This window comes from Balaenoptera acutorostrata, chromosome 14 (genome assembly GCF_949987535.1).
Source record: "Balaenoptera acutorostrata chromosome 14, mBalAcu1.1, whole genome shotgun sequence".
In the NCBI taxonomy this organism is placed as follows: Eukaryota; Metazoa; Chordata; class Mammalia; order Artiodactyla; family Balaenopteridae; genus Balaenoptera; species Balaenoptera acutorostrata.
This window is the reverse complement of record NC_080077.1, coordinates 71,314,616-71,337,896: the sequence shown is the minus strand read 5'-3', so window position 1 is coordinate 71,337,896 and position 23,281 is coordinate 71,314,616. Positions and strand designations below refer to the sequence as shown.

The 23,281-nt window shown below is 36.8% G+C and overlaps 1 protein-coding gene across 3 annotated transcripts in view; it reads left to right on the top strand.

Moving 5' to 3' along the window:
• ZNF292 (zinc finger protein 292) overlaps window positions 1-23,281 on the top strand; it is a 93,247-nt gene that overhangs the window by 34,013 nt on the left and 35,953 nt on the right. Inside the window, exons 4-6 of one of the 3 annotated variants that reach the window (XM_007195922.2) lie at window positions 16,262-16,416; window positions 16,611-16,689; window positions 18,966-19,101. In XM_007195922.2, coding sequence (XP_007195984.2) covers window positions 16,262-16,416; window positions 16,611-16,689; window positions 18,966-19,101 — 370 coding nt within the window. Of the gene's footprint in view, window positions 1-16,261; window positions 16,417-16,610; window positions 16,690-18,965; window positions 19,102-23,281 lie in introns of those variants that run through there. The other 2 variants (XM_057527677.1, XM_057527678.1) reach the window with 2 other exon arrangements.

The following is a 23,281-nucleotide window of genomic DNA, read 5'->3' as shown; positions in this document are numbered from 1 at the left end:
CGCAGGCTCAGCCGTTGTGGCTCACAGGCCCAGTTGCTCCGTGGCATGTGGGATCTTCCCAGACCAGGGGTCGAACCCGTGTCCCCTGCGTTGGCAGGCAGATTCTCAACCACTGTGCCACCAGGGAAGCCCCTCATTTGGTTTTATGTGGGGTTTTGGTGAACCAGATATTAAGTTCTAATGTAGCTTTGGTTGTCAGTGTCTTCCTTTATGGTTGTGTGTTTTGTTTAAGAAATCCTTCATTGTCCCTTGAAATATTCTCAAGATCTTGAGATCTTCTCCTCCTGTGTACTTAAAGTTTTAAAGTATTGCTTTTCACATTTAGATATTTAGATATTTAATCCATATGGAATATAATTTTGTTGTATGCTGGGAATAGTTGTAGTTTTTTTCTCCTGAAGAGCTGGTTGTTTAAGCATTATTTATGAAATGGTCTGTACTTTTCTCACTAGTTACTAACGGCACATCTATTATATACCCAAGTTCCCATATATACTTAGCTTTGTTTTAAAGCTCTCTCTAATTCTTTTCTGTCATCTATGCCTGTACCAATATCATGCTCTTTTAATTTCCATCTCTTTAAGTCTTGCTATCTGATGAGGGTATGTACTCCCACCTGGCTCTTTCAAAATTGGTTTGGCTTTTTGTGTGAATTTTAGAGTCAACTTGTCAGGTTATATGAAAAATCCTTATGGGGAATTTCTTTGGCATTGCTTTGACTTTATATATCAAATTTGGGTCATATTGCCATTTTAAAAATTTGTCTTCTAACATCCATGAATGCAGTATCTCCATTAATACAGGCCTTCTTTTATGTCTTTAAGTGAAATTTCATAATTTTTTTCTGAAGATTTTATATATATTTCGTTAGATTTATTCTTAGGTACCTCATGGGTTTAGTTATTGTGAGTGGTATCTTTTTAACAGTTATATTTTCTACTTGCTTGTGAATAGAATTGATTTATATCCTGATTATATCTTGCAACTAATTTGAATTCTCTTGGACTTATGTATGCATTTTCTGCAGTAATGACATTTTTATTTTTCCTTTGCAGCCTTTATTGTGTTCATTTCTTTTTCTCATTGTGCTGATTAGGCCTATAGTGTTGAGTAGAAGCAGTGATAGCAGATGTTTTTGTTTTGTTTCTGACTTTAAAGGGAAATGCTTTTAACTTTTCACCATTAAGTATGAGGTTTGCCGTGGGTTTTACTGAATACATTTCATCAAGTTAAGGAGCTTTCCTTCTATTCATTGTTGCAAAAAGGTTTTGTTTTGGGCTTCCCTGGTGGCGCAGTGGTTGAGAGTCTGCCTGCCAACGCAGGGGACACGGGTTCGAGCCTTGGTCTGGGAAGATCCCACATGCCGCAGAGCAACTAGGCCCGTGAGCCACAACTACTGAGCCTCTGCGTCTGGAGCCTGTGCTCCGCAACGGGAGAGGCCGCAACTGTGAGAGGCCCGCGCACCACGATGAAGAGTGGCCCCCGCTCGCCACAACTGGAGAAAGCCCTCACACAGAAACGAAGACCCAACACAGCCAAAAATAAATATAAATAAATAAATAAATAAATTTAAAAAAAGGTTTTGTTTTTTTTCTTTACGTTGAATGGGTTTTTATTTTGATCATGTCCTTTTTTTAGTAATTATTGAGGTAATCATATAGCTTCCCCTTTAAATCTGTTACTATGATAAATTAGTTTAAAATTAGAGAAATCTTTTTACTGTCTTCATATTGCCAAGATAAATCCTTCTGGGTCCAAAATACATTTAAAAAAATACATTGCAGCCCTTCCTCTTCCCTTCCTGAATAATTCAGTCCTTGACTCCTTATGTAGAGGGGACAAAGTAGGTGTCTGTGGTGGGAGCAGGAGTGTTGCATAGGCCCAGAGTGAGGGTCAAAGCCCAGGTTGGATGAGTAGCAGCTCTGTGGTGCAGGAGCCAGAGCTCAATTAGGGTGAGGAGGGCTCCACAGGGAGTTGGCAGGGGTGGCTGCATGTGGGGATTTAGAGCCCAAGTGAGATGAGTAGGTTGCCCGTGGGGTGGGGGAGGGGAGAGCAGCCTGGTGTGGGGCTTCAGAAGGGGGACATTTCCACAGAGGGGCAGCCTGGCAGAGGATGTCAGCGCCTAAGCAGAGGGAGAAGGGGGAACTACCTGGAGAGACAGCCAGTTCCAGCATGCTGAGCCCAAGCGGAGTGAGGAGGGCAGGCCCTGACTTAATCAAATGATCAAAATGAACATCATCCATAATGGGACAAATTGAAATCATGTACTGCTTGATAGCATACAGTGAGCAGAAATCATCATTGCTCCTGTGGTATTCCTGCCAAAATGCATAACATGGATATAATTATGAGAAAACACCAAACCTAAATTGAGGGTTATTCTACAAAATAACTGGCCTGTAATCTTTGACATTGTAAGGGTCCTAAATGAGTCTTTAAAGTTTCACTTAGGACTTGGAGACCGAAGGGACATGACAACTAAATGCAAGGCATGGTTCTGAACTGTATCCTTTTTTGTGAAAGACATCATTGGGATAATTGGCACACTTGAGTGGTGTCTGAGGATTAAATGGTAGTAGCATATGTACCAGTATTTTTTTCTTGATTCTCGTGGTCATACTCTCTGATCATGTAGGAGGTCTTTGTTTGTAGGAAATACACATTAAAATATTTGAAGGCAGTAGAGCACCAGGTTGGCAACTAACTCCCAAATGGTTCAGCAAAAAATTTTCTCTATACTGTATTTCCAACTTTCTGTAACTTTGTGATTGTTTCAAAATATTTAAAAATTTTTTTAAAGTTTATTGCCGTATTTGGTTTGGTAATATTGGGGATTTTAAAATCTGTTTATTAAGAGAGATTGGCCTGTGATTTTTCCTTTCTCATATCACATTTACCCAGTTTTTAAGTTTATAGTAGCCTCAAACAATGAATTGGGGGAAGTTTCCCTCCCTCCCTTTTTCCCTTCCTTTCTTCCAGAAGTTTCTATAATACTGTCTGTCTGTCTGTTTCCTCAAAGATCGTTTAATGGATTTTCCTGTAGAAAACCAACTTGATTCTCTCTTTTTTTTTAATTGGTTTCAGTTTCTTTAGTGGGTAAAGGACTTTTTCTGTTCTTGAGATAGTTTTAGTAACAATTTCTACCCATTTCATTCAGATTTTTAAGCTGTTTCATTAAAAAACAAGTAAACAGTTAAAGATTTTAAAGCTATTTCAAATAAGGAATAAGGTTATTCAATGTATTATCTTAAGATTTTTTAAAAATCTGTATTCTGTAGTTTTGGTCCCTTTCTCATTCCTAATTCTATTTATTTGTGCCTTCTCTTTTTTTTTTGATTATTTTTGCCAAAGGTTTTTGGTTTTTTTTTTTTAGGTCTTTCAAATGACCAGTGTTTGGTTTTGTTGATCCTCTCTGTTGTATCTTCATTTTCTATTTCATATATAAATATATCTGCTCTTGTTTTTACTACTTTAAAATTTTTAAACTCTCTTTGAATTTATTCTCTTTGTCTAACTTAAGTTAGCTACTTAACTCAGCTGTTTTCACAAAATTCTGTGTAACAACCACAAAACCCTAGTGACATCTAATAGCAAGTATGTATTGCTCATTCATCTGAAGTCAGGGCATGGTTGGCTAGGCAATCTGCTGGTGTTGGCTGCAGTCATACACAGGTTTAAGGTTGGCTGGATGTTGCCTGGTATAGGCTGGCCTCAACTAGAGCAACAGGGATGGCATCTTCTCATCTTCCTGGGAACAGCAGGCTAATCTGGACATATCTTCTCCTTTTGATGGTAGAAGCATACGAAGGAGCAAGATTCTTAAACTCATAGATGACCTACCATCACTTCTGACACATTCTTTTGGTCAAAACAAGTCACATGGGGTAGGAAAATATTCTCTACCACTATGAGAAGTATTCCAAAGTCATGTGAAAAACGGCGTGGATACAAGGAGGGGTGAGGAATTCAGTCTACCACACTTGCCATCCCCAATATTTTGCTCTTCCAAACTTTTTATTATAGAAAAAGTATAAGAATAGTACACTGAATACTCATGTACCTTTTACAAGATTCACCGGTGTTAACATTTTGCTATATTTGCTTTGTCTCATGCTTTAATGCTCTTTTTCTCTGTGAATCCTTTAGAGCTAGGCATCATGACATTGCCTCAGTCCAAAAATTGGACTTGTATTTATCTCTTAAGTCCAAAAATACAGGCATCACACTCAGGAAATTTTAACATTGACACAATAATATTATCTAATTACAATATATGTTCAGATTTCTCTGTTTGTCCCAGTAATATTCTCTATGACTTTTTCATTTTGTCTTTTTCTAATGCAGCCAGTTTTGCTTTATCACAGCATAAGTATCCCTAGCAAAAAACCTTGCTATGCAAAATTGCACAACAAAAATCACAAGGCTTATGGGGAAAATGGGGTTAGAGGCACAACACTCGAAAACTTCATCAGTGTCACACACAGAACCTTATAAAAACTGTAGTACAATTTTATACCCCTTTAGTGGTTAAGATGTACATAACTATTAAAATAAATGTGGTGCTTTACCTTGGAAAAGACTTGTACTTTCTTTGTAGGAGTGGGTGTCAGAAGGGATGCAGTTTGTGAGTTATTGTGAGGTGGTGGAAGGAGAGTTCTCTGAAATTGGACAGAAGGTTGTAAAACCACGTGTGGATGGGTGTGGCTCATCACACACCTGGTGAACTGATGTAGCTGATAACATGTTTTTGAGCTGTGTGCATTTTGTATTTTCCTGCAAGTTTAGTTCAGCTGGGCATAGTTTTCTGCTTTCACCTAATGTTTCTCACCAAAAAAATCACACATAGGCAAATGGGAAATTAATGTTTTGCTCATACTGTGTTGGAACAAATTTGCATGTTTTTTTCAAAGCTATAGCATAACAGTATAAACATTTGCATCTATAAATTTTCCTCTTAAGATTGTTCTAGCTGTGTCCTACAAATTTTGATGTGCTTTTGCAATAGTTCAAGTCTAAGTATTCCCCGATTTCTATTATGATTTCTTCCACCCGTGATTTAGAAATAGACTTAAGGGGGGAGAGGGATAGATTGGGAGTTTGGGATTGACATGTACACACTACTGTGTGTATGTATTAATTAATTAATTAATTAATTAATTAACTTTTGGCTGCGTTGGGTCTTCGTTGCTTGCACACGTGCTTTCTCTAGTTGCAGCAAGTGGGGACTACTCTTCGTTTTGGTGCGTGGGCTTGTCATTGCAGTGGCTTGTCTTTGTTGCGGAGCACGGGCTCTAGGCACACAGGCTTCAGTAGTTGTGGCACGCAGGCTCAGTAGTTGTGGCGCACGGGCTTAGTTGCTCTGCAGCATGTGGGATCTTCCCGGACCAGGGATCAAACCCGTGTCTCCTGCGTTGGCAGGCGGATTCTTAACCACTGTGCCACCAGGGAAGTCCCACACTACTATATATATATATATATATATTTTTTTTAAACATCTTTATTGGAGTATAATTGCTTTACAATGGTGTGTTAGTTTCTGCTTTATAACAAAGTGAATCAGTTATACATATACATATGTTCCCATATCTCTTCCCTCTTGCGTCTCCCTCCCTCCCACCCTTCCTATCCCAACCCTCTAGGTGGTCACAAAGCACCGAGCTGATCTCCCTGTGCTATGCGGCTGCTTCCCACTAGCTAGCTATTTTACGTTTGGTAGTGTATATATGTCCATGCCACTCTCTCACTTTGTCACAGCTTACCCTTCCCCCTCCCCATATCCTCAAGTCCATCCTCTAGCAGGTCTGTGTCTTTATTCCCGTCTTGCTCCTAGGTTCTTCATGACCTTTTTTTTTTTTTTTCTTAGATTCCATATATATGTGTTAGCATACTGTATTTGTTTTTCTCTTTCTGACTTACTTCACTCTGTATGACAGACTCTAACTCCAACCACCTCACTACAAATAACTCAGTTTTGTTTCTTTCTATGGCTGAGTAATATTCCATTGTATATATGTGCCACATCTTCTTTATCCATTCATCTGTTGATGGACACTTAGGTTGCTTCCATGTCCTGGCTATTGTAAGTAAAGCTGCATTGAACATTTTGGTACATGACTCTTTTTGAATTATGGTTTTCTCAGGGTATATGCCCAGTAGTGGGATTGCTGGGTCCTATGGTAGTTCTATTTTTAGTTTTTTAAGGAACTTCCATACTGTTCTCCATAGTGGCTGTATCAATTTACATTCCCACCAACAGTGCAAGAGGGTTCCCTTTTCTCCACACCCTCGCCAGCATTTATTGTTTCTAGATTTTTTTGATGATGGCCATTCTGACCGGTGTGAGATGATATCTCATTGTAGTTTTGATTTGCATTTCTCTAATGATTAATGATGTTGAGCATTCTTTCATGTGTTTGTTGGCAATCTGTATATCTTCTTTGGAGAAATGTCTATTTAGGTCTTCTGCCCATTTTTGGATTCGGTTGTTTGTTTTTTTGATATTGAGCTGCATAAGGTGCTTGTAAATCTTGGAGATTAATCCTTTGTCAGTTGCTTCATTTGCAAGTATTTTCTCGTATTCTGAGGGTTGTCTTTTGGTCTTGTTTATGGTTTCCTTTGCTGTGCAAAAGCTTTTGCGTTTCATTAGGTCCCATTTGTTGATTTTTGTTTTTATTTCCATTTCTCTAGGAGGTGGGTCAAAAAGGATCTTGCTATGATTTATGTCATAGAGTGTTCTGCCTATGTTTTCCTCTAAGAGTTTGATAGTGTCTGGCCTTACATTTAGGTGTTTAATCCATTTTGAGTTTATTTTTGTGTATGGTGTTAGGGAGTGTTCTAATTTCCTTCTTTTACATGTAGCTGTCCAGTTTTCCCAGCACCACTTACTGAAGAGGCTGTCTTTTCTCCACTGTGTATTATTGCCTCCTTTATCAAAGATAAGGTGACCATATGCACGTGGGTTTATCTCTGGGCTTTCTATCCTGTTCCATTGATCTATATTTCTGTTTTTGTGCCAGTACCATACTGTCTTGATTACTGTAGCTTTGTGGTATAGTCTGAAGTCAGGGAGCCTGATTCCTCCAGCTCCATGTTTCGTTCTCAAGATTGCTTTGGCTATTCGGGGTCTTTTGTGTTTCCATACAAATCCACACTACTATATTTAAAATAGATAACCAACAAGGACCTACTGTATGGCACAGGGAACTCTGCTCAATATTCTGTAATAACCTAAATGGGAAAAGAATTTGAAAAAGAATAGGTACATGTATATGTATAACTGAATCACTTTGCTCTACACCTGAAACTAACACAACATTGTTAATCAACTATACTCCAATATAAAATAAAAATTTTTTTAAAATATGCTTAAAAATTTTTAAATTTGTAGTTTTCTTTGTAAGGGTATTTTGTTAATAGTTTCTGACTTTATTGCATCATGTTCAAAGAATGTGAAATTTATGATATTAATTCTTTGTTATTTTTTGTGACTATGTGACCTAGTTTATGGTCAGTTTTTGTAAGTGTTTTGTGTTTTTAAAGAATGTGCATTCTTTAATTGCTGAGTGCAGGTTAATGTACTTAAATTATCTTATTTCCTTAGCTGAATATTCTATGTATATATCACTAATTCAATCCAAACTCTCCCTCAGTTGTATAAATCTCCTCTCAGCTTATTCAGGCACATTAGGTAGTCTTGTCAATTTCATCTTGAATAAATTTGTCCTAGAACCATCTGATATGCTGTAGTTATTTTTCAGGCCCATTGCACAGCTGTCTTCTTGGAATCTTTCTTCATTTCCTGTCTCTTGTGTTAGATTCCCTTTTTCCTAGATATCATTTTCACTCCTTCCCTGGTTTATTCCCTCATTTTGGTGAAATTCCCTCTTCAGTAGCATCCTGAAAAAATATGCCTAGAAGTTGAAATTTTTGAGAACTTGCATGTCTGAAAATGACTTTTCTGTCTTAATACTTACGATAGTTGGATGGAAATAATCGCCCCTCAGTTTTTAATGCAGTGCTTCATTTTCCTTTGGCTCCAGTGTTGCTGTTGAGAAGTCTGCTCCCTGGTCCCCCCCCCAAGCTTGTTTTGATCCTCTCTTTGTCCTTGAGCTCTGAAATTTTATGAAATAGTACCTTGGTATAGGTCTAGTTTGAGTAATTGTGTTGGGCACTTAGTGGGTGTTTCAATTCTAAAATTCGTGTCCTTAGATTCTAGGAAATTAACTTGAATTAGTTCTTTGATTTGTTCCCGTCCATTTCTCTAACTTCCTGGAATTCATCTTGTTGATTTTGAGACCTCTAGCACTATTCTCCAAAGTTTCTTATCTTTTCTTTCCTTCCCTTTTACTCTACTTTCTGGGGAAATTTCCTCAGTTTATCTTTCACCTCTTTAACTGAGGTTTTCATTTCTGCTATTATATTTTTAATTTGAATCTTTTTAAAATAAATATTCTTTTATAATATGGTATTTTTTTTCATAGGTCTAATAGACTCTCTCTCACACTCACACACCCCCTCTAGAATACTAATGATAGTTTCTTGGAATTTTGTCTTCTCCCTGTATAGTCTCTGCTTGCTCCAAGTTTCTTTCTTTCTTTTTTTTTTTTTTTTAACTAATTTGTTTCAACCTCCTGAGTGGTCCTTGGCTGTCCATATTTAAAGGTATACCACTGAAAAACTGATTGAGAGCTCCAAGCTCATGAGTGGGATTTGTTGTGGTCTTCACTATAGGGGGACCTAGCTGTTTTCTTTTCATGGGGGAAGGCCTGGTGTCAGAATCTTTGGGTCTTTTCTTTTGAATTTCCTGAGAAGGACTCAGCTAAGGAGGTTCTGGCAATTTTGGAGGGAAAAGGACATGAGAAAGGAAGCTGTCTCTATAGTCAGTATGTAAAGTTGACTTAATGCTCCCCTTATCTCTGTGCAGACACCTTTTTTTCTATACTTCTCTCCAGAATAAACTGCTGGGGATAGAGAGGAGTAGTGCCCAGCTTTGGTCACCTAGCTGTGGAGAGGGATGCAGAAATAAGAGAGGCCAACTGCTTAAATAGACTTTCAGCCAGTCCTCTCATTCTCAGTCTCACCTTTGCCCCCATTTCCAGAGGCACCTCGTGCTCCCAGTTCTTGAGCCCTTCCGTGATTCTTCAGAATTAGGTCTTTACCTAAAGCCTACTTTGGAGTCATTTTCCATAGAGTGCCAATCTTCCATATGCTTTCCAGTGTTTAAAATTTTGTTTCTCTTTCCTCTGTTCCTATTTTCTTAGTCCTTGTGGGTTTATGCCAGTTTAAAAAAAAAAAAATTACTGTTGGTTTAGTGAGGTTTGGAGAGAACAAGGTGCAAAATGTATGTGTCCAATCCACCATTTTTACGCAAAACCTTAAAATAAATTTTAGTAACTTTGAAATTATAAAAGAGTATCACTCACCAAAGGCTCAGTGGGTACAAAAAAGTCAAAACTCTGTTATTCGCCTTCTTTCATTCCTGTACAGTGGAGTTTTTCTGGAGGTTACATGATCTGTGATGTTGCAGCAGATTAAATGCAGGGATATGAGAATCCTGCTCTTTTCTATTAAGCCAAACATTGAAGAGATTTGAAAAATGTAAAAAACGCCACTCTTCTCACTAATTTTTTTGAAAACAATTTTTTTCATTAAAAATACCCTGTTTATAGTAACATGTGATGGGTTTGTTGTTATTTTAAATTCATTTATAAGTATATAATTAAACATCTCAGTTTTCATTTCTAATTCTCACATGGTGAAAATCAATAGTTATAATCCCCATAAACAAACGCTTTGGGAGTCTCAGTAATTTTTAAGAAAGGGTCATGAGATCAAAACTTTTGAGAACTTCCAGTCTAGAGAATCATAGCTATAAATTGGAATTGGACCATGAGTGTAACAGTATAAACATATCAAACACTCCAGTCTTACCTTTATGTAGGGCAATAATGTCATTTAATCCTCATGCTTATTAAATTTAACACCCCTGTGGTTTTATTCCCCTTTTATTCTTCTTTCGTTTTCTCTCCTAATAATCCTTAGAGGAACTAAAGGAAGCTTCTGGAAGTTAATCTATACTGTCTTCCTCCCTAGAGTATATATGTCCTAGTCTCTGCTGATTTAGATAATGAGAAATCAGCTTAACAGCCAGAATATTAAACGTGCATTTTTGTTCCCAAGGGGGTGAAAATTGGTTCTTAAGGAGCAAAAAGAATCTTAGATATTACAATAGCTTGTGACCCATAAACATAGACAGTACATCTGTGGTATTAAAATTTCATTGGGGGTGGGGGACAGTTAGGGAAAAAAGTCAGAAGTTTCCTGAGGAGCGGATGAAAATGAAAAAGAGGTTGAGAAACACTGTTGTAGAGATCCTGCTGGAATATGATCTTTTAACCTTTCTTTTGCTTGTATTTCTTTCTCTGATCGTAATACACACTATAGGAAAGGTGGTGATGACAGATAACTCGCAGGAATACAATAGGCCCCTTAAAGAGGGAGGCAGCTAGGGAAGGCTTCCCGCACACAGAGAGCCCGTGCCTCAGCTCCCGCCAGTTATTTCAGTGCCGGAATACGGACCCAAGTTTTCCAAATTAAAAAAAAAGTCAGAAATACAAGTTCTGTGTAAACTTATGATTTTTAAGTGTTAGAAACTAATTAAAATAATTTTAAACAATATGCCCACCAAGCAAAACCTCTCTGAGCCACCCCCACTAGTGTAGTCTCTTCTGGTGGGATGGAATGTGTCTCCCAAATATGACTGCTTTACTGCATTCTGAACTCAGAGCCATTTTGCGCCTGCTTGAGTAACTTCAGTGATGGAGGCCAACCTGTTCAATTTTTGGTTAACTGTAATTGCTTGATGCAGTCTCATAGGAAGCAGAAATGTTATCTCCTTAAAACTTTAACTTAGTGGTGCTGGTTTGTCCTGTGAGAGCACATAGAGTAAGACTAACTCTTGTTTTATGTGACAAGTCTTCAGATTTGTTAATTTGGCTGTGAATCAAAGTTTTATTTCTCTAGAAATGTAGAGCATAGTATTTAAGAACTCAGGCTCTGAAGTCAGACTATTAAGGTTTGAATCTCCTCTCTGCCTCTAGTTCTGTGCTCTTGGGGCTTATTTGTTACTTTAACTATTTTATGCCTTTGTCCATTTTAATATAAGCATATTACTGTAATTTATCTAATTGCTAATAGGTATTGTAAAGCTTGCAGAACAGTGCCTAGCATATAGTAAATATTCAGTAAATGTTATTTATTGTCCAGATTAAGCACCCCGTCCTTAGTTCCATTAATCATTCTTTATAGAACACAGTTTTAACTTTTCTTACTATACTTAGTTTACAGTTTACTCATTAATGGAAGCAATCTGGTGCCTCATAGGAAGACTTATAGGTTTCTTTTCCTATATCTTATCCTCTATACCATCCCCTCGCATATCCCTCTCCAAACCAGATCACAACGACTTTTATTTTTGTTCATTTGTGTATGTGTATTTAAATATAAAAACACCCCCCCCCCACACACACACACATTAACTTACTCATTCTTGAACACATGTGGGAGTGAAAACCATTGAAGAGGCAACCAAAGTGTGAGGCTTAGGCCCCTCCCCCACCTTCCTAATAGAACCCTGATTTTATTCACACATTTTCCTTCTTCAGCATGGCTTTGTGCTTCGGAGAAACCTTGGAGAGTGGGCAACCATGGAGTTCCTTTATGGCTGTGTGATTTTTGACATAGGTGTCTGATGAAATTCTGGCCGTTGGGACCTGAGGAGAAATTTACTGATAGAAATTGGGTTTATGGTTTCCGGGAAGGGTTTCTTTGTTGCTTGAAAAGATGTACATGAAGTGGTAGTCTCATCTTTTCTCTGGTTATTGCTGAGACCTGGGGACTGGGTGGGGCACCACCTGAGGAAGGCAGAGTGAAGGCAGGGGTGGTCCTTGAGGACGTTGTTGAGCCGCTAAACTAACCAATCCCAGAACTTGCTCTTCCTCTTAATCTCTTATTATATGGGAAACCTTTCTTACTGTTTCTGCTGCTTTGAGTTGGATTTTCTTACTTTCAGCTGAAATAAGCTTAACCAATAAAGAGGTCAAGTTATTTAATTCTACTGTGGCTGGCAAACTAGATAAATAGTACATAACCTCATAGAGCTATGAGGAATAATTGAAGTAATAAAGTAATCTACAGATTTATAGTTGTGACATTACCACAAAGAGTATTTGTAGTGGACAGAGTGTTTCACAGAGAGTGAGGAGGCTGCCTGGCTTTGCTGATTACCAGTTCAGTTAATATTCGAATTGCAGGTCCCTGGACCTCGTAAAACAGAATTAAGTGATCTTTAAGGTCTGTTCTGATTCTGTGTAAAAAATATGAGTCTGATTGTTCTGGAATTCCTGCCTGAAAGCCTTTGTATAGATTAAGGTAGTAGATATAAATAAGTAACTTTTTTAGTTGAAGAAAGCATAATTTATTAACTAGTCATGTTAGGAATGCTTCCAGTTTCACAATGGTTCTACTAATCTTAGTGTCTTGAGAAACAAGGGAAGCTCTACTATCAATACACTTACTGGTTATGAATATCAACTCATACCTTTATAAAAATAGATACTTAACCCAACTTTTAAGCTTATTCTCCTATATGTAGTCAGTATGAGCGTGTCATTAGTTTTCTTTTTCTACCATCTCTTATAATCTGCTGTGATCCCTTTCTTCTACCCTTTCCCTAGTTACATTATTCCCAGACCATTAAAAAGCCACCTAAAAGGTGTGCTTTTCACCAGAATCTGCTTTCTCCTCCTCTTTCCTCATCTATAAAATGAGGTGAAAGTATATCATTTTTAAGGTGCTTTATGGTTCTCACATTCTGCAACTTGTCAATTATTTTTCTCATCAATTCAGACTCTGTTATACCCAAAAGAAATCATCTTTGATTATAATTAAAGGTAAGTTTAAAAACATTTTCGGACTTCCCTGGTGGCTCAGTGGTTAAGAATCCACCTTCCAGTGCAGGGGATACAGGTTTGAGCCCTGGTCCGGGAAGATCCCACATGCCGCGGAGCAACTAAGCCCGCGAGCCACAACTACTGAGCCCTTGCACCACAACTACTGAAGCCCACATGCCTAGAGCCCATGCTCCACAAGAAGAGAAGCCACCTCAATTAGAAGCCTGCACACCACAACGAAGAGTAGCGCCTGCTCACCATAACTAGAGAAAGCCTGTGTGCAGCAACGAAGACCCAGTGCAGCCAAAATTAAATAAATAAATAAATTTAGTAGAAAAAACAAAAAAACTTTTTCACCTGAGGACAGTAGAACTCAATTATATAAAGGAAAGAAGTAATGTATAAGTACCCTTTGCAGAGCTAGACATATCAAGAAATGTAGAGCTTGGGTAAAATGTAGATATATGTACATACATGTAGATATATATGATTTTTTTTCATGTAATATTATTTTAATAAGAAATCCAATCACAATGAGCAGGAATGAGGGAATAGGGAAATAAAGCAAAGAAGGAATATGTCAGCCAATATGACAATGCATCATCAAGCTGGCCACCTGTTAAATCTATCAGACTGAACCTCTTAGAAGCTATATGAACTGCATTTCAGGATCACCCCTAGGGTTCGGGGGTGGGAGGGTGGGAAAGGAAGAGGAAGAATTTATCTACTGGTTCTCATCTTGGATTGATCAAAGTCTTTCCCCAAAGGGCACTAACTCCCCTACACTTGAGTTTATTAACTCCTCTATTCTTCCCGGTTGCACATGTGTGGGTCTGGGCACTGAGTGGACCCCAGAGCAGTGGTCACATGGAAGCCCTGCGGCAGGTAGCAAAGGGCTTGCAGAATGACAGGAGATGAAGCTGCTAGGTTATGCCTGCATGAGGGTTTGCATAGAGGTGAAATGAGACAAGTGAGTCCTAGAGGATCTGCAATAGTATATAAGAGGTATCTAAAACATTTAGGGTTTTTTTGGGGGGTGTTGGGAGACAAGAAAGGAAGAAGCTTATAATTTCAAAGCTTTTTGGAAATCACTACAATATATTTTCTTTTTCAGGAAAAATTAAAACTATTATGGGAAATTGATTCATTACTGCAAGAGTACTAATAGGGGAAACCTAAGCTTTCAGTCGAACCCACGTGAAATTGGGTACATTGGCCAGGCATGAAATTCCCCAGACACCTAAACTTCTTTTTCCAGGAAAAGGAAAATAATATTTAATGATTTTATGTAGAAAGACAGGTGCTAGCTAAAGTAAGAACTGTATGCATAGTTGGTGTTAATTCCAAAAACCTTGAAGATGTGAGTGAGGTCATCCTCCATCATATCACCAGTTTTATTCCTAGAAGTAGAGGGATAATCCCAAAACAATTCCAGAATGCAGATTTTCCCCTTCAGTTGGTAGGTTTTGTTTAGATTTTTCTTTAAGTCCTGTTGAGAGATATTTGTACTGCTGACACCAAACACATGGTGTTTTTTCCAGGACCACTTCTCAAAGTCTCCAACAACCAAATAGGTGTCCCACAGTTCAGTTAGCTCAGACTCCACAGGTTAAAAGGGCTCAGTCCCACAAGACTGCCCTTACTTCAGATGCCAGTTGCAAGTACTGGGCCTTCAATCCAACTTGGAGAGAGTCAGGGTTTGTGAATATATGACTACTCAGTGAGTAAGTTGTTACTATGTTGCTCTTTAATTTACCAGATTACCTTTTCTATCCTTCTTTTCTTCCATATTCTCTTTGATCACTTACTACTACTAGTAGTTAGAGGGTTGTAGAGAGAAGAAGGTAATAAGTGTTTTCTTTTGAGTGTCTGATAGTAGAATATAATTCCTTCATTCCTACCTTCCTACCTTCCTCCCTTCCTACTTTCCTACCTGCACATTTGTAGAAAGCTGCTTCTGTATGCCAGAGGATACAAGCAAGGCCTTACGGAGTTTTCCTTCAAGATACCTCTTTTCTAGGAAATAACACCTGAATTTGCCACATGTTGATGAGTCTTAAACCTTGAAGAGTGAGAAAGACTAATTGTGGCAGTCTTCTATATTCTGAAAACATTTAATTAGAGTTCTACTTCATTTAGCATAATAGTAGAACCTTTTAGATAGTTTTTAGTAACTCACAATGTTAGTAGTTGTAGAACGCATAGGTGTCTAACTACTGTTGCCAGTTTCTTCTATCTCTTCATTCTGTAGGATAAACAGCATTTTGTTTTTCTTGATGAAGAGTTTTTTATTGTAAAAAACAAGGACTTTAGGGGCTTCCCTGGTGGTGCAGTGGTTAAGAATCCGCTTGCCAATGCAGGGGACACGGGTTCCAGGCCTGGTCTGGGAAGATCCCACATGTCGCGGAGCAGCTAAGCCTGTGCGCCACAACTACTGAGCCTGTGCTCTAGAGCCCGCGAGCCACAACTACTGAGCCCGCAAGCCACAACTACTGAAGCCCGTGCGCCACAGCTACTGAAGCCCGCACACCTAGAGCCCGTGCTCGGCAACAAGAGAAGCCACTGCAGTGGGAAGCCCGTGCACAGCAACAAAGAGTAGCCCCCGCTCGCCACAACTAGAGAAAGCCCGCGCACAGCAACGAAGACCCAACGCAGCCAAAAATGAAAATAAATAAACAAATTTTTAAAAACCCAAAAAAACAAACACTTTATTACAAAAATTTCTTGACCTTATAATCATTCTTTAATAGTGATTTTATGTGTGTTGAACATCTTTAGATGATATTTTTAATGATAAAGCTCGTCATAAAAACCAGTAATATACTATGTAGTATTATTTTTTATTAACTGAAAAAATTACATGTCTTTTCTGACCGTATGTGGTTAATTTATTGTTAAGTGTTGAATTTTATGTTCCTTGCATGAAAAATAGAACACATAAATATTTGAAATTCTTCACTGCATGCCTGGTCAAGTATTACTTGCCCAGGTGTCTTCTTTTTAAAATAACTTTTAAATCTTAGAAATTTGTGGGTGAAAGGGTGGATTTTGACTTGAAAAGAGAGGAGATAATGCTTTCACTATTTAACACCAGACTTCATGAAAACATGCTATTGTTGGATGAATTAACACTAACCTTGTCTCCTACAAAGAGCTGCTGGAAATAAGATTACGGCTTTATTACTTTCAATGTTTTAATCAGTATAAACTACTTTTTGTTTTTATAAATAAAAGTTATTTTTCAAAATTTCTTAGGGAGGAAAGAAAAACAGTTGATTAATCAATATGTATTTTTATTTACTTCCAAACAGACACTCCTTGAATATGCAGAGAAATGGAAAACTTCAGAAGATCCTTTACCTTTATTGGAGGTATACACAGTGGCTATCCAAAGTTATGTTAAAGCCCGACCTTATCTTACCTCTGAATGTGAAAATGTAGCATTGGTTCTGGAACGCTTGGCATTGTGAGTAGACCTTTGAGTAAATAAAAAATTAGATTTAGCTTTTTTGTTTTTAACTCTGTGTCTCAGATCTTATGATAGTTTAATTTTAAATAGATTAGTTATGGACAGTATACTGATGATATTAGAATTATTCATCTTATTTTACTTTGAATTTTAGTAATTATTTGTATCCTTACCAACTTTTTGTGTTTTAGAAGCTGTGTTGAACTTTTACTGTGTCTGCCTGTTGAGTTATCTGATAAACAGTGGGAACAATTTCAGACACTGGTGCAGGTGAGAATATTTACCTACTAGATTTAATATAGGTATATTTTATGGTGATTTTCTTTATTCTTAATAAATTATTTGGTTAAACTTTAAATGATTTAAGTAATGACAAACATTAATTGCTGTTCTTATTAACATTAATGTCTTGCATATAGTCAGTGCTCAATAGATGTTTGCTAAATGAATATGTACATTTAAGTAGATTGGTTGAATATTGCACTGTTCTTTAAGATCAGATAATTAGAACTTTGCCAGAGCAGTAAGGGAACACAAAAGAAAATGCCCTCATTTGTATTTAGAAACAGTTTAACTAATTGTTGAAAATTGCAATATGCTTTATAAGAATTTAACATATCTCATTTAATCCTTATGTAGACTTTGTGGGGGTAGGTATATTTTTCCCATTTTAAAGGTGAGGAAACTGAGGCTCAACTCTAAAATACTTATCTGCCCAAACTTGTATAGCTAATATCAGAGTAGTTATTTGAACCAAGATTCTTTGCCCCATAGGCCATACTTTTTCTCCTATATCTGAAAACACATGCTTTATCTCTGTTACTTAGGGCTGTTATTCTACTTATAAAAGTACTACATAGTTTAGCACTTCGTTGTTTTGGAGTATTTCAAGAATGTTAAATTTTGTTAAGCACTAGATTGTGCTGGATATTTTATAGCTTCAAGTAAATTTTGATTAATTGGTTAGTTAAAAAGAATGTTCCTGCCAGCTAGTCTCAAAAAGTATAGTTGTCTCTCTATTCCTCTAGCCAGAGTTCTTAAAATATCTTTTGGGCTTATGTTCTTCCATAGAAGAGATATTAAAAGAGGATTAGTCTCAAACTTTAGAAGCATGTGAAATAAACTATAGTTAGGCAGCGAAATCAACTTTCCTATTTTAATATTAAATATTAAAATTACATCAAGTGCAAAATTCTTGAAGATAGGATTCATATCTTTATTCCAAAAGATTCAACATAGAGTTTTACACATAGTAGATACTTAATAACTGTTGAAAGTGTCTTGTCCTGTTTGTCACATTGCAGCTAACTTTTTGATCATGCAATTTGTACTTCAGCATATCAGTAACGTGTCTCAGGTTTTTTTTCCAGCAAGTGATTATTTTTAGGTAAATGATTATCTCAGAACTTTTTTTCATTGTTTGGCACTCAGATACACTCTACCACAGAATTAGTTATATAAATAGTTTATATACAAATATAATACTGAATTCCTCATATTAATTTTGTTTGTCAACATAAGGTAAACTTTTCAACTTTCTTTTTTGAAACAATAGCACTACTTGATACTTTTTCATATGGTTTAATGAGGAGGAAATAACTCTTTAAATCCCAGTATGGAGCTCTCAGCAGTTGCTCAGAGAAAATTTCTTAAAGCACTTGAACTTGTTCAGTGAGATTTTTATGGTTTTGAGGAATAGACTTTTTATACAAATACAGCGTGCAGCTTTAAGAGTTTCCATGACACTTTGCTTTCATTTCAGAGCTTCCTCAGGCTTATTTTTTACCTGCTTAACAGCATTTGTTTTATTTTGCCTGTGTTTTAACTGTTTTTAAGCATCTCTTTACCCCACTAGAGGATAAGCCCCATAAACGCAGGGATTAGTTGCTCTCTTCCTTGATACTTTGCCCATAGAAATTCTCAATAAACATTTTCTGAATTGAGTTAAAACTGTTGGTCTTTTGTGACCTGAAGAATATGCTAATTGCATGAACACTTGGAAACAACAAGTAAGCAAGGTTCAGTGTCAGCTTTAATAGGATGTTGTAAGGCTATATCATGAATAAATGAAAAATCATACATTTAGTTGTTTTCTTTTCATAAGTCCCTTTTATTGAAATATGTGTATACAAGTTGTCACTTAGGCCTTGATGCAGATTTGTCATTTGTTAATGATAGAAGTTTTTTTGGAAAATTTTTTACTAACACAGAGGATATAAAACGTGTAAGGTCTTTCATGCTATGGATACTCTAATAGCTTCCTTGAGAAATAACTTTGCTCTTGGTTTAGATTTTGGGGAGAAAATAATATGAACTTATTTCTAGAAATACATTTTATTTATTTAAAATTTATAATTAATGTAATTCTTATCCTTGAGATTCATCTTTAAAAATCAGAAGTAAAGGATTCAGCACTTTGTAATGTGACATAAAAATTTTAAGATAAAAGTCTTATTTTTCAAAAGTTTAGTATTATATTTAAAGCCTGATAAGCTTGCTTTTGAAAATCTGTTGTAATTCTTTGGATGTTTATTTAATATTTATAGGTAGCTCATGAAAAGCTGATGGAGAATGGCAGCTGTGAATTGCATTTTTTAGCTACTCTAGCTCAAGAGACTGGGGTGTGGAAAAACCCGGTACTGTGCACTATTCTTTCCCAGGAACCATTGGATAAGGATAAAGGTAAATTTTCTAGAGAGCAGAGAGAAAAAAAAAGAATCATTAGACTAGAAATAAGTACTTAAAACTGTTTTGATATAATTCATCTCAAGATATTCCAAGAAGGACCATTTAATTAAATTTTATGTGAGGTGCTTAAGGCCCTTCACCTTTTTTTTATTGGGGGAAGATGTGTTTATAGGATTATATAATCTTAGAGTAACAGTTTTTTTCTCAACATTATTTTATCAGAGGAATTCCCTCTGCAACATCCTGACAGGTGGCAATCTAGCTTATATTTGATAACTAACTTATTTGACAGATGGAGAAGCAGAAACAGGGTAGTGAAATGATTTTCCTCAGCATAAGAAATTAATGCGGGAACTCTCCAATCTTCTGTCTCTGAGATTAGTAGTCTTTCTCAAACAGCTTTTTTCTCAGACTTACTTTATCCTGCTTTGTTATTATTGTATGAGCTTAGGCAACAAAGATCCCAGTCAAACTCAAACTGGCAGGTAGCCTATCAGAATTAGATGGCTAAATCACTAATATGTATAACACTTAATGTTCAGAATTCAAAAATTGTATGTGCTACGAAGAAGAGCACAATTATTGTCTTTGGTACTTTTCTTGAGATTATTTAGGAAAGTGCCCAGATTTCACCCCAAGTTTTCCCAAGATATTTAACTAGAGAAGTAAATAAGCTTCTTCCATTGTTTATTGATGTTTTCTTGTTGATTGATGGCAAACTCTAGGTATTTTGCTATATGATAGCAATTTCTGAAGGCTCTGAGAAAGGAGTGTAGGTTCATTGTTTGTTAACTCTTCTGGTACTTTGATATTTACCAAAAGGCTTCTCAGCTAATCTCGAAACTTCTCTTCAAGCTGGTTGTTCCTACCTGACTCCCCTCTTAACATTTCTCCGCATTTCTGGATAGTTTTAGCAGTGTTATCTGTTTCTTAGTTTTCACCAAAAGTTTATTTTTATTACCTCCCTTCCTTTGTGTATATCCACAGATTAGCTACATTGTTCTCAGACCCTCATTATTTAAAATAAGAAGAACAACAACAACATTTAAAAGTTGAGAATCTTAGAGGTTGTTTTGCCTTTGGCATATTAGTTTTTTATCCACAATATATTACCACCACCATGTTTTTATTCTTTTAACCAAATTATACTTTTTAGTCTTCCCAGCTTTGGAAATATTGGATGTATAATATATTAATAATAATATCAACTTACATTGTATAGTTCCTTACAGTTTGAAATGTGCTTTTATGTGCATGGTTTCATTTAGCCTTCACACTGATCCTGGGGAAAAAGTGGGATCTTTATTGTCCCTGTTTTACAGGTGAGAAAATGGAGGCTCAGAAAGATTAGTTGTCATTTCTACATCACATTGTCAGTGATGTGAGGTAGAGCCAGGAATTGAAGTGAGGTCCCCAGCTTCTCTCCTTTTTATATTATGCCACGTTGCACCCAGCCTAATAAAATAAAATTGCACCTAGCTTAAATAATTAAATCCTTTTTTCTGTTGTCGGTTTCTGAAGACTGTCTTTGCCAAACTCACACATTATGCTAACGCAGGAAAATGGAACCTTTACCTTAGCAGAGATTTAAAATTTACCTTAAAAGAATATGTGCTCAGTTTCCTTATTTGTTTAAATGTGCCTAACATTGTTTCTGTTAACAAATGTCTTTGCCTATCTCTGTGCTGCTTTATTCCATGGTCTTCACATGGCATAGCTACTGGAGTAATTTGGACTGTGCAGGCAAAAGGAGTTTCTACAATAACAGATGGATTGTAGGTAGCCAGCTTTCAGTACCACTCGTGAAGCAACCAGAGAGATGTTACATGACTGAGAGACTCTGCAGCCATAATCTTTACTTGGTCCTCCATTATTTAGAATACTTCTGTGATGGGAGTTAGTCTGTGGGTAATCACATAGACTAGAAGTGTATGTTTATTTCCTCCTTTAAAAAACTTGAAGGGAATTAACATTTTACACATACATGCTAATTGATTTATATTTTCAAATTGGATGCTTCTACAGCATGTGGAACTTTTAGCTTTTTATATGATATATCCAGCCCCTTGGTTTAACCTACACTAGGCTATAGCAAGTTTGATGAGAAGAGCTAGAGCTCAGACAGTAATCAGTACACCGTAATAAGCTGTGCTCATTAGTTTGTTTATAGCAAAGCCTTTGAAGGTTTGATGTACTATTTGAACAGTAGATGATCCACTTAATCTTGATTTGTTTTAAATAATTAATTTTTATTGACTAATTGTAGAACTACTAAAGCCCAGATAAACCAAGAAATGCTCTTTGATTTAGGGACTGACGGTGTGTGGGACTAAATTAAAAATGCTGGTTTCACCTTAAGGTTTTAGTATCCTAGAATAAGATAACTCTAGTAACTAAATCAGCATAATTCAAGTAGATGTCCATTGAATATCACAGGATCTTTAGGCTTACATATTACTTTTGCTTTTCTTTAGTTATCTCAGAATTGGAAAGGCACTGAATGCACATTTATTTTTTACCCAATTTTAACTCCCTTCTAAAACATCACTGATAAATAAATGGGCCTTTGCTTGAAGACTTCTAGAGAATGGTAACTATGTAATTCAGTCCGTTCATAGCCTGCTATTAGATAATCTTCATTGTGTAAATTGTGAAAAACTACATTCTTAGAGTTGCCATCCTTTGGATCTAGTGCTACCCCTAAAGCCATACCTAACAAAGTACAAATCCCTCTTTCGTGCCATAGCAATTGAGATGCTTAAGGATCGTCATCCTGTCTACACTTAGTCTTCTTTTATTCTAAAGACTAAAAGCCGTCCTGGTGTGGCATGATTTTAAATCTACAGTCATGATTCCTGACCTTTTAGTGCATTTTGTTTGTTGTTCTCACTCATGTGTAGTTCTCAAAACTTATGTGTACCCCAAATGCTATCTGGCAGGCTCTGAAGTCATTGGTACTCTCATCCCCTTCATCTTAGTGTGACTTAAGATGACGTTACCTTTTTGGGTGGCCTTACTCTCACAACTCAATGAGGTTACTAAAATCACAAAAATTAAAAAAAAAAAACTGCTCTTAAATTATTTACATTTTTATATGTTGTGTTTTGGCACACAAAGTAGTCTTTTTTTTTCTTCTTAATTTCACTGTTAGATCCATTCTGCCTCTGCAACTTGTCAATATCATTTAAAATCTTGGTTTTGTTAATTCAAGATTTTTGTCCTTCCCTGTTTAAGCAGATCTTATTAGCATACACTCTGTTGGCATCCAGGGTCTTTTTTTTTTTTTTTAATTCATTTTATTTATTTTTATTTTTGGCTGCGTTGGGTCTTCGTTGCTGTGTGTGGGCTTTCTCTGGTTGCGGCGAGCGGGGTCTACTCTTCGTTGTGGTGCACAGGCTTCTCGTTGCGGTGGCTTCTCTCATTGCGGAGCGTGGGCTTCAGTAGTTGTGGCACGCGGGCTCTAGTGCTCAGGCTCAGTAGTTGTGACGCACGGGGTTAGTGGCTCCGCGGCATGTGGGATCTTCCTGGGCCAGGGCTCGAACCCATGTCCCCTGCATTGGCAGGCGGATTCTTAACCACTGTGCCACCAGGGAAGCCTGGCATCCAGGTTCTTGATAATAACCATTAAAAAGGTCATATCCAAAAACCTACCCTATGGGGTACTTACAGAAATCTTCTTGCTTACCTTCAGTCTTTTAGCCAGTGCCCTTTGATTATGGTTGTTTCATCAAATAAACCTATTTCCTTATGTCTGGTCCATGGCTCTTCTTTTTGTCTATCAGGATTTGGTGAAAGACCACAAGAGGTATTTGGCTAGAGTTGTATTAAAGTAAGATTGTTTAATATTGAGGTTAGTCTGACCTAATTAATTTTTAAATTAACTTTTTATTTTAGAATAGTTTTAGATTTACAGAAAAATTGTGAAGAGTTTCCAAATAATCCACAACCATTTTTCCCAACTGTTAATATCTTATATTAGCATGATACATTTGTCACAATTAATAAACCAATATTGATACTTTGTTACTGACTAAAGTCCATACCTTATTCACATTTCCTTAGTTTTTACCTAATGTCCTTCTTCTGTTCCAGGATCCCACCCAGGATACCATATTACATTTAGTTGACATATCTCCTTAGGCTCCTCTTGGCTGTGACAGTTTTTCAGACTTTC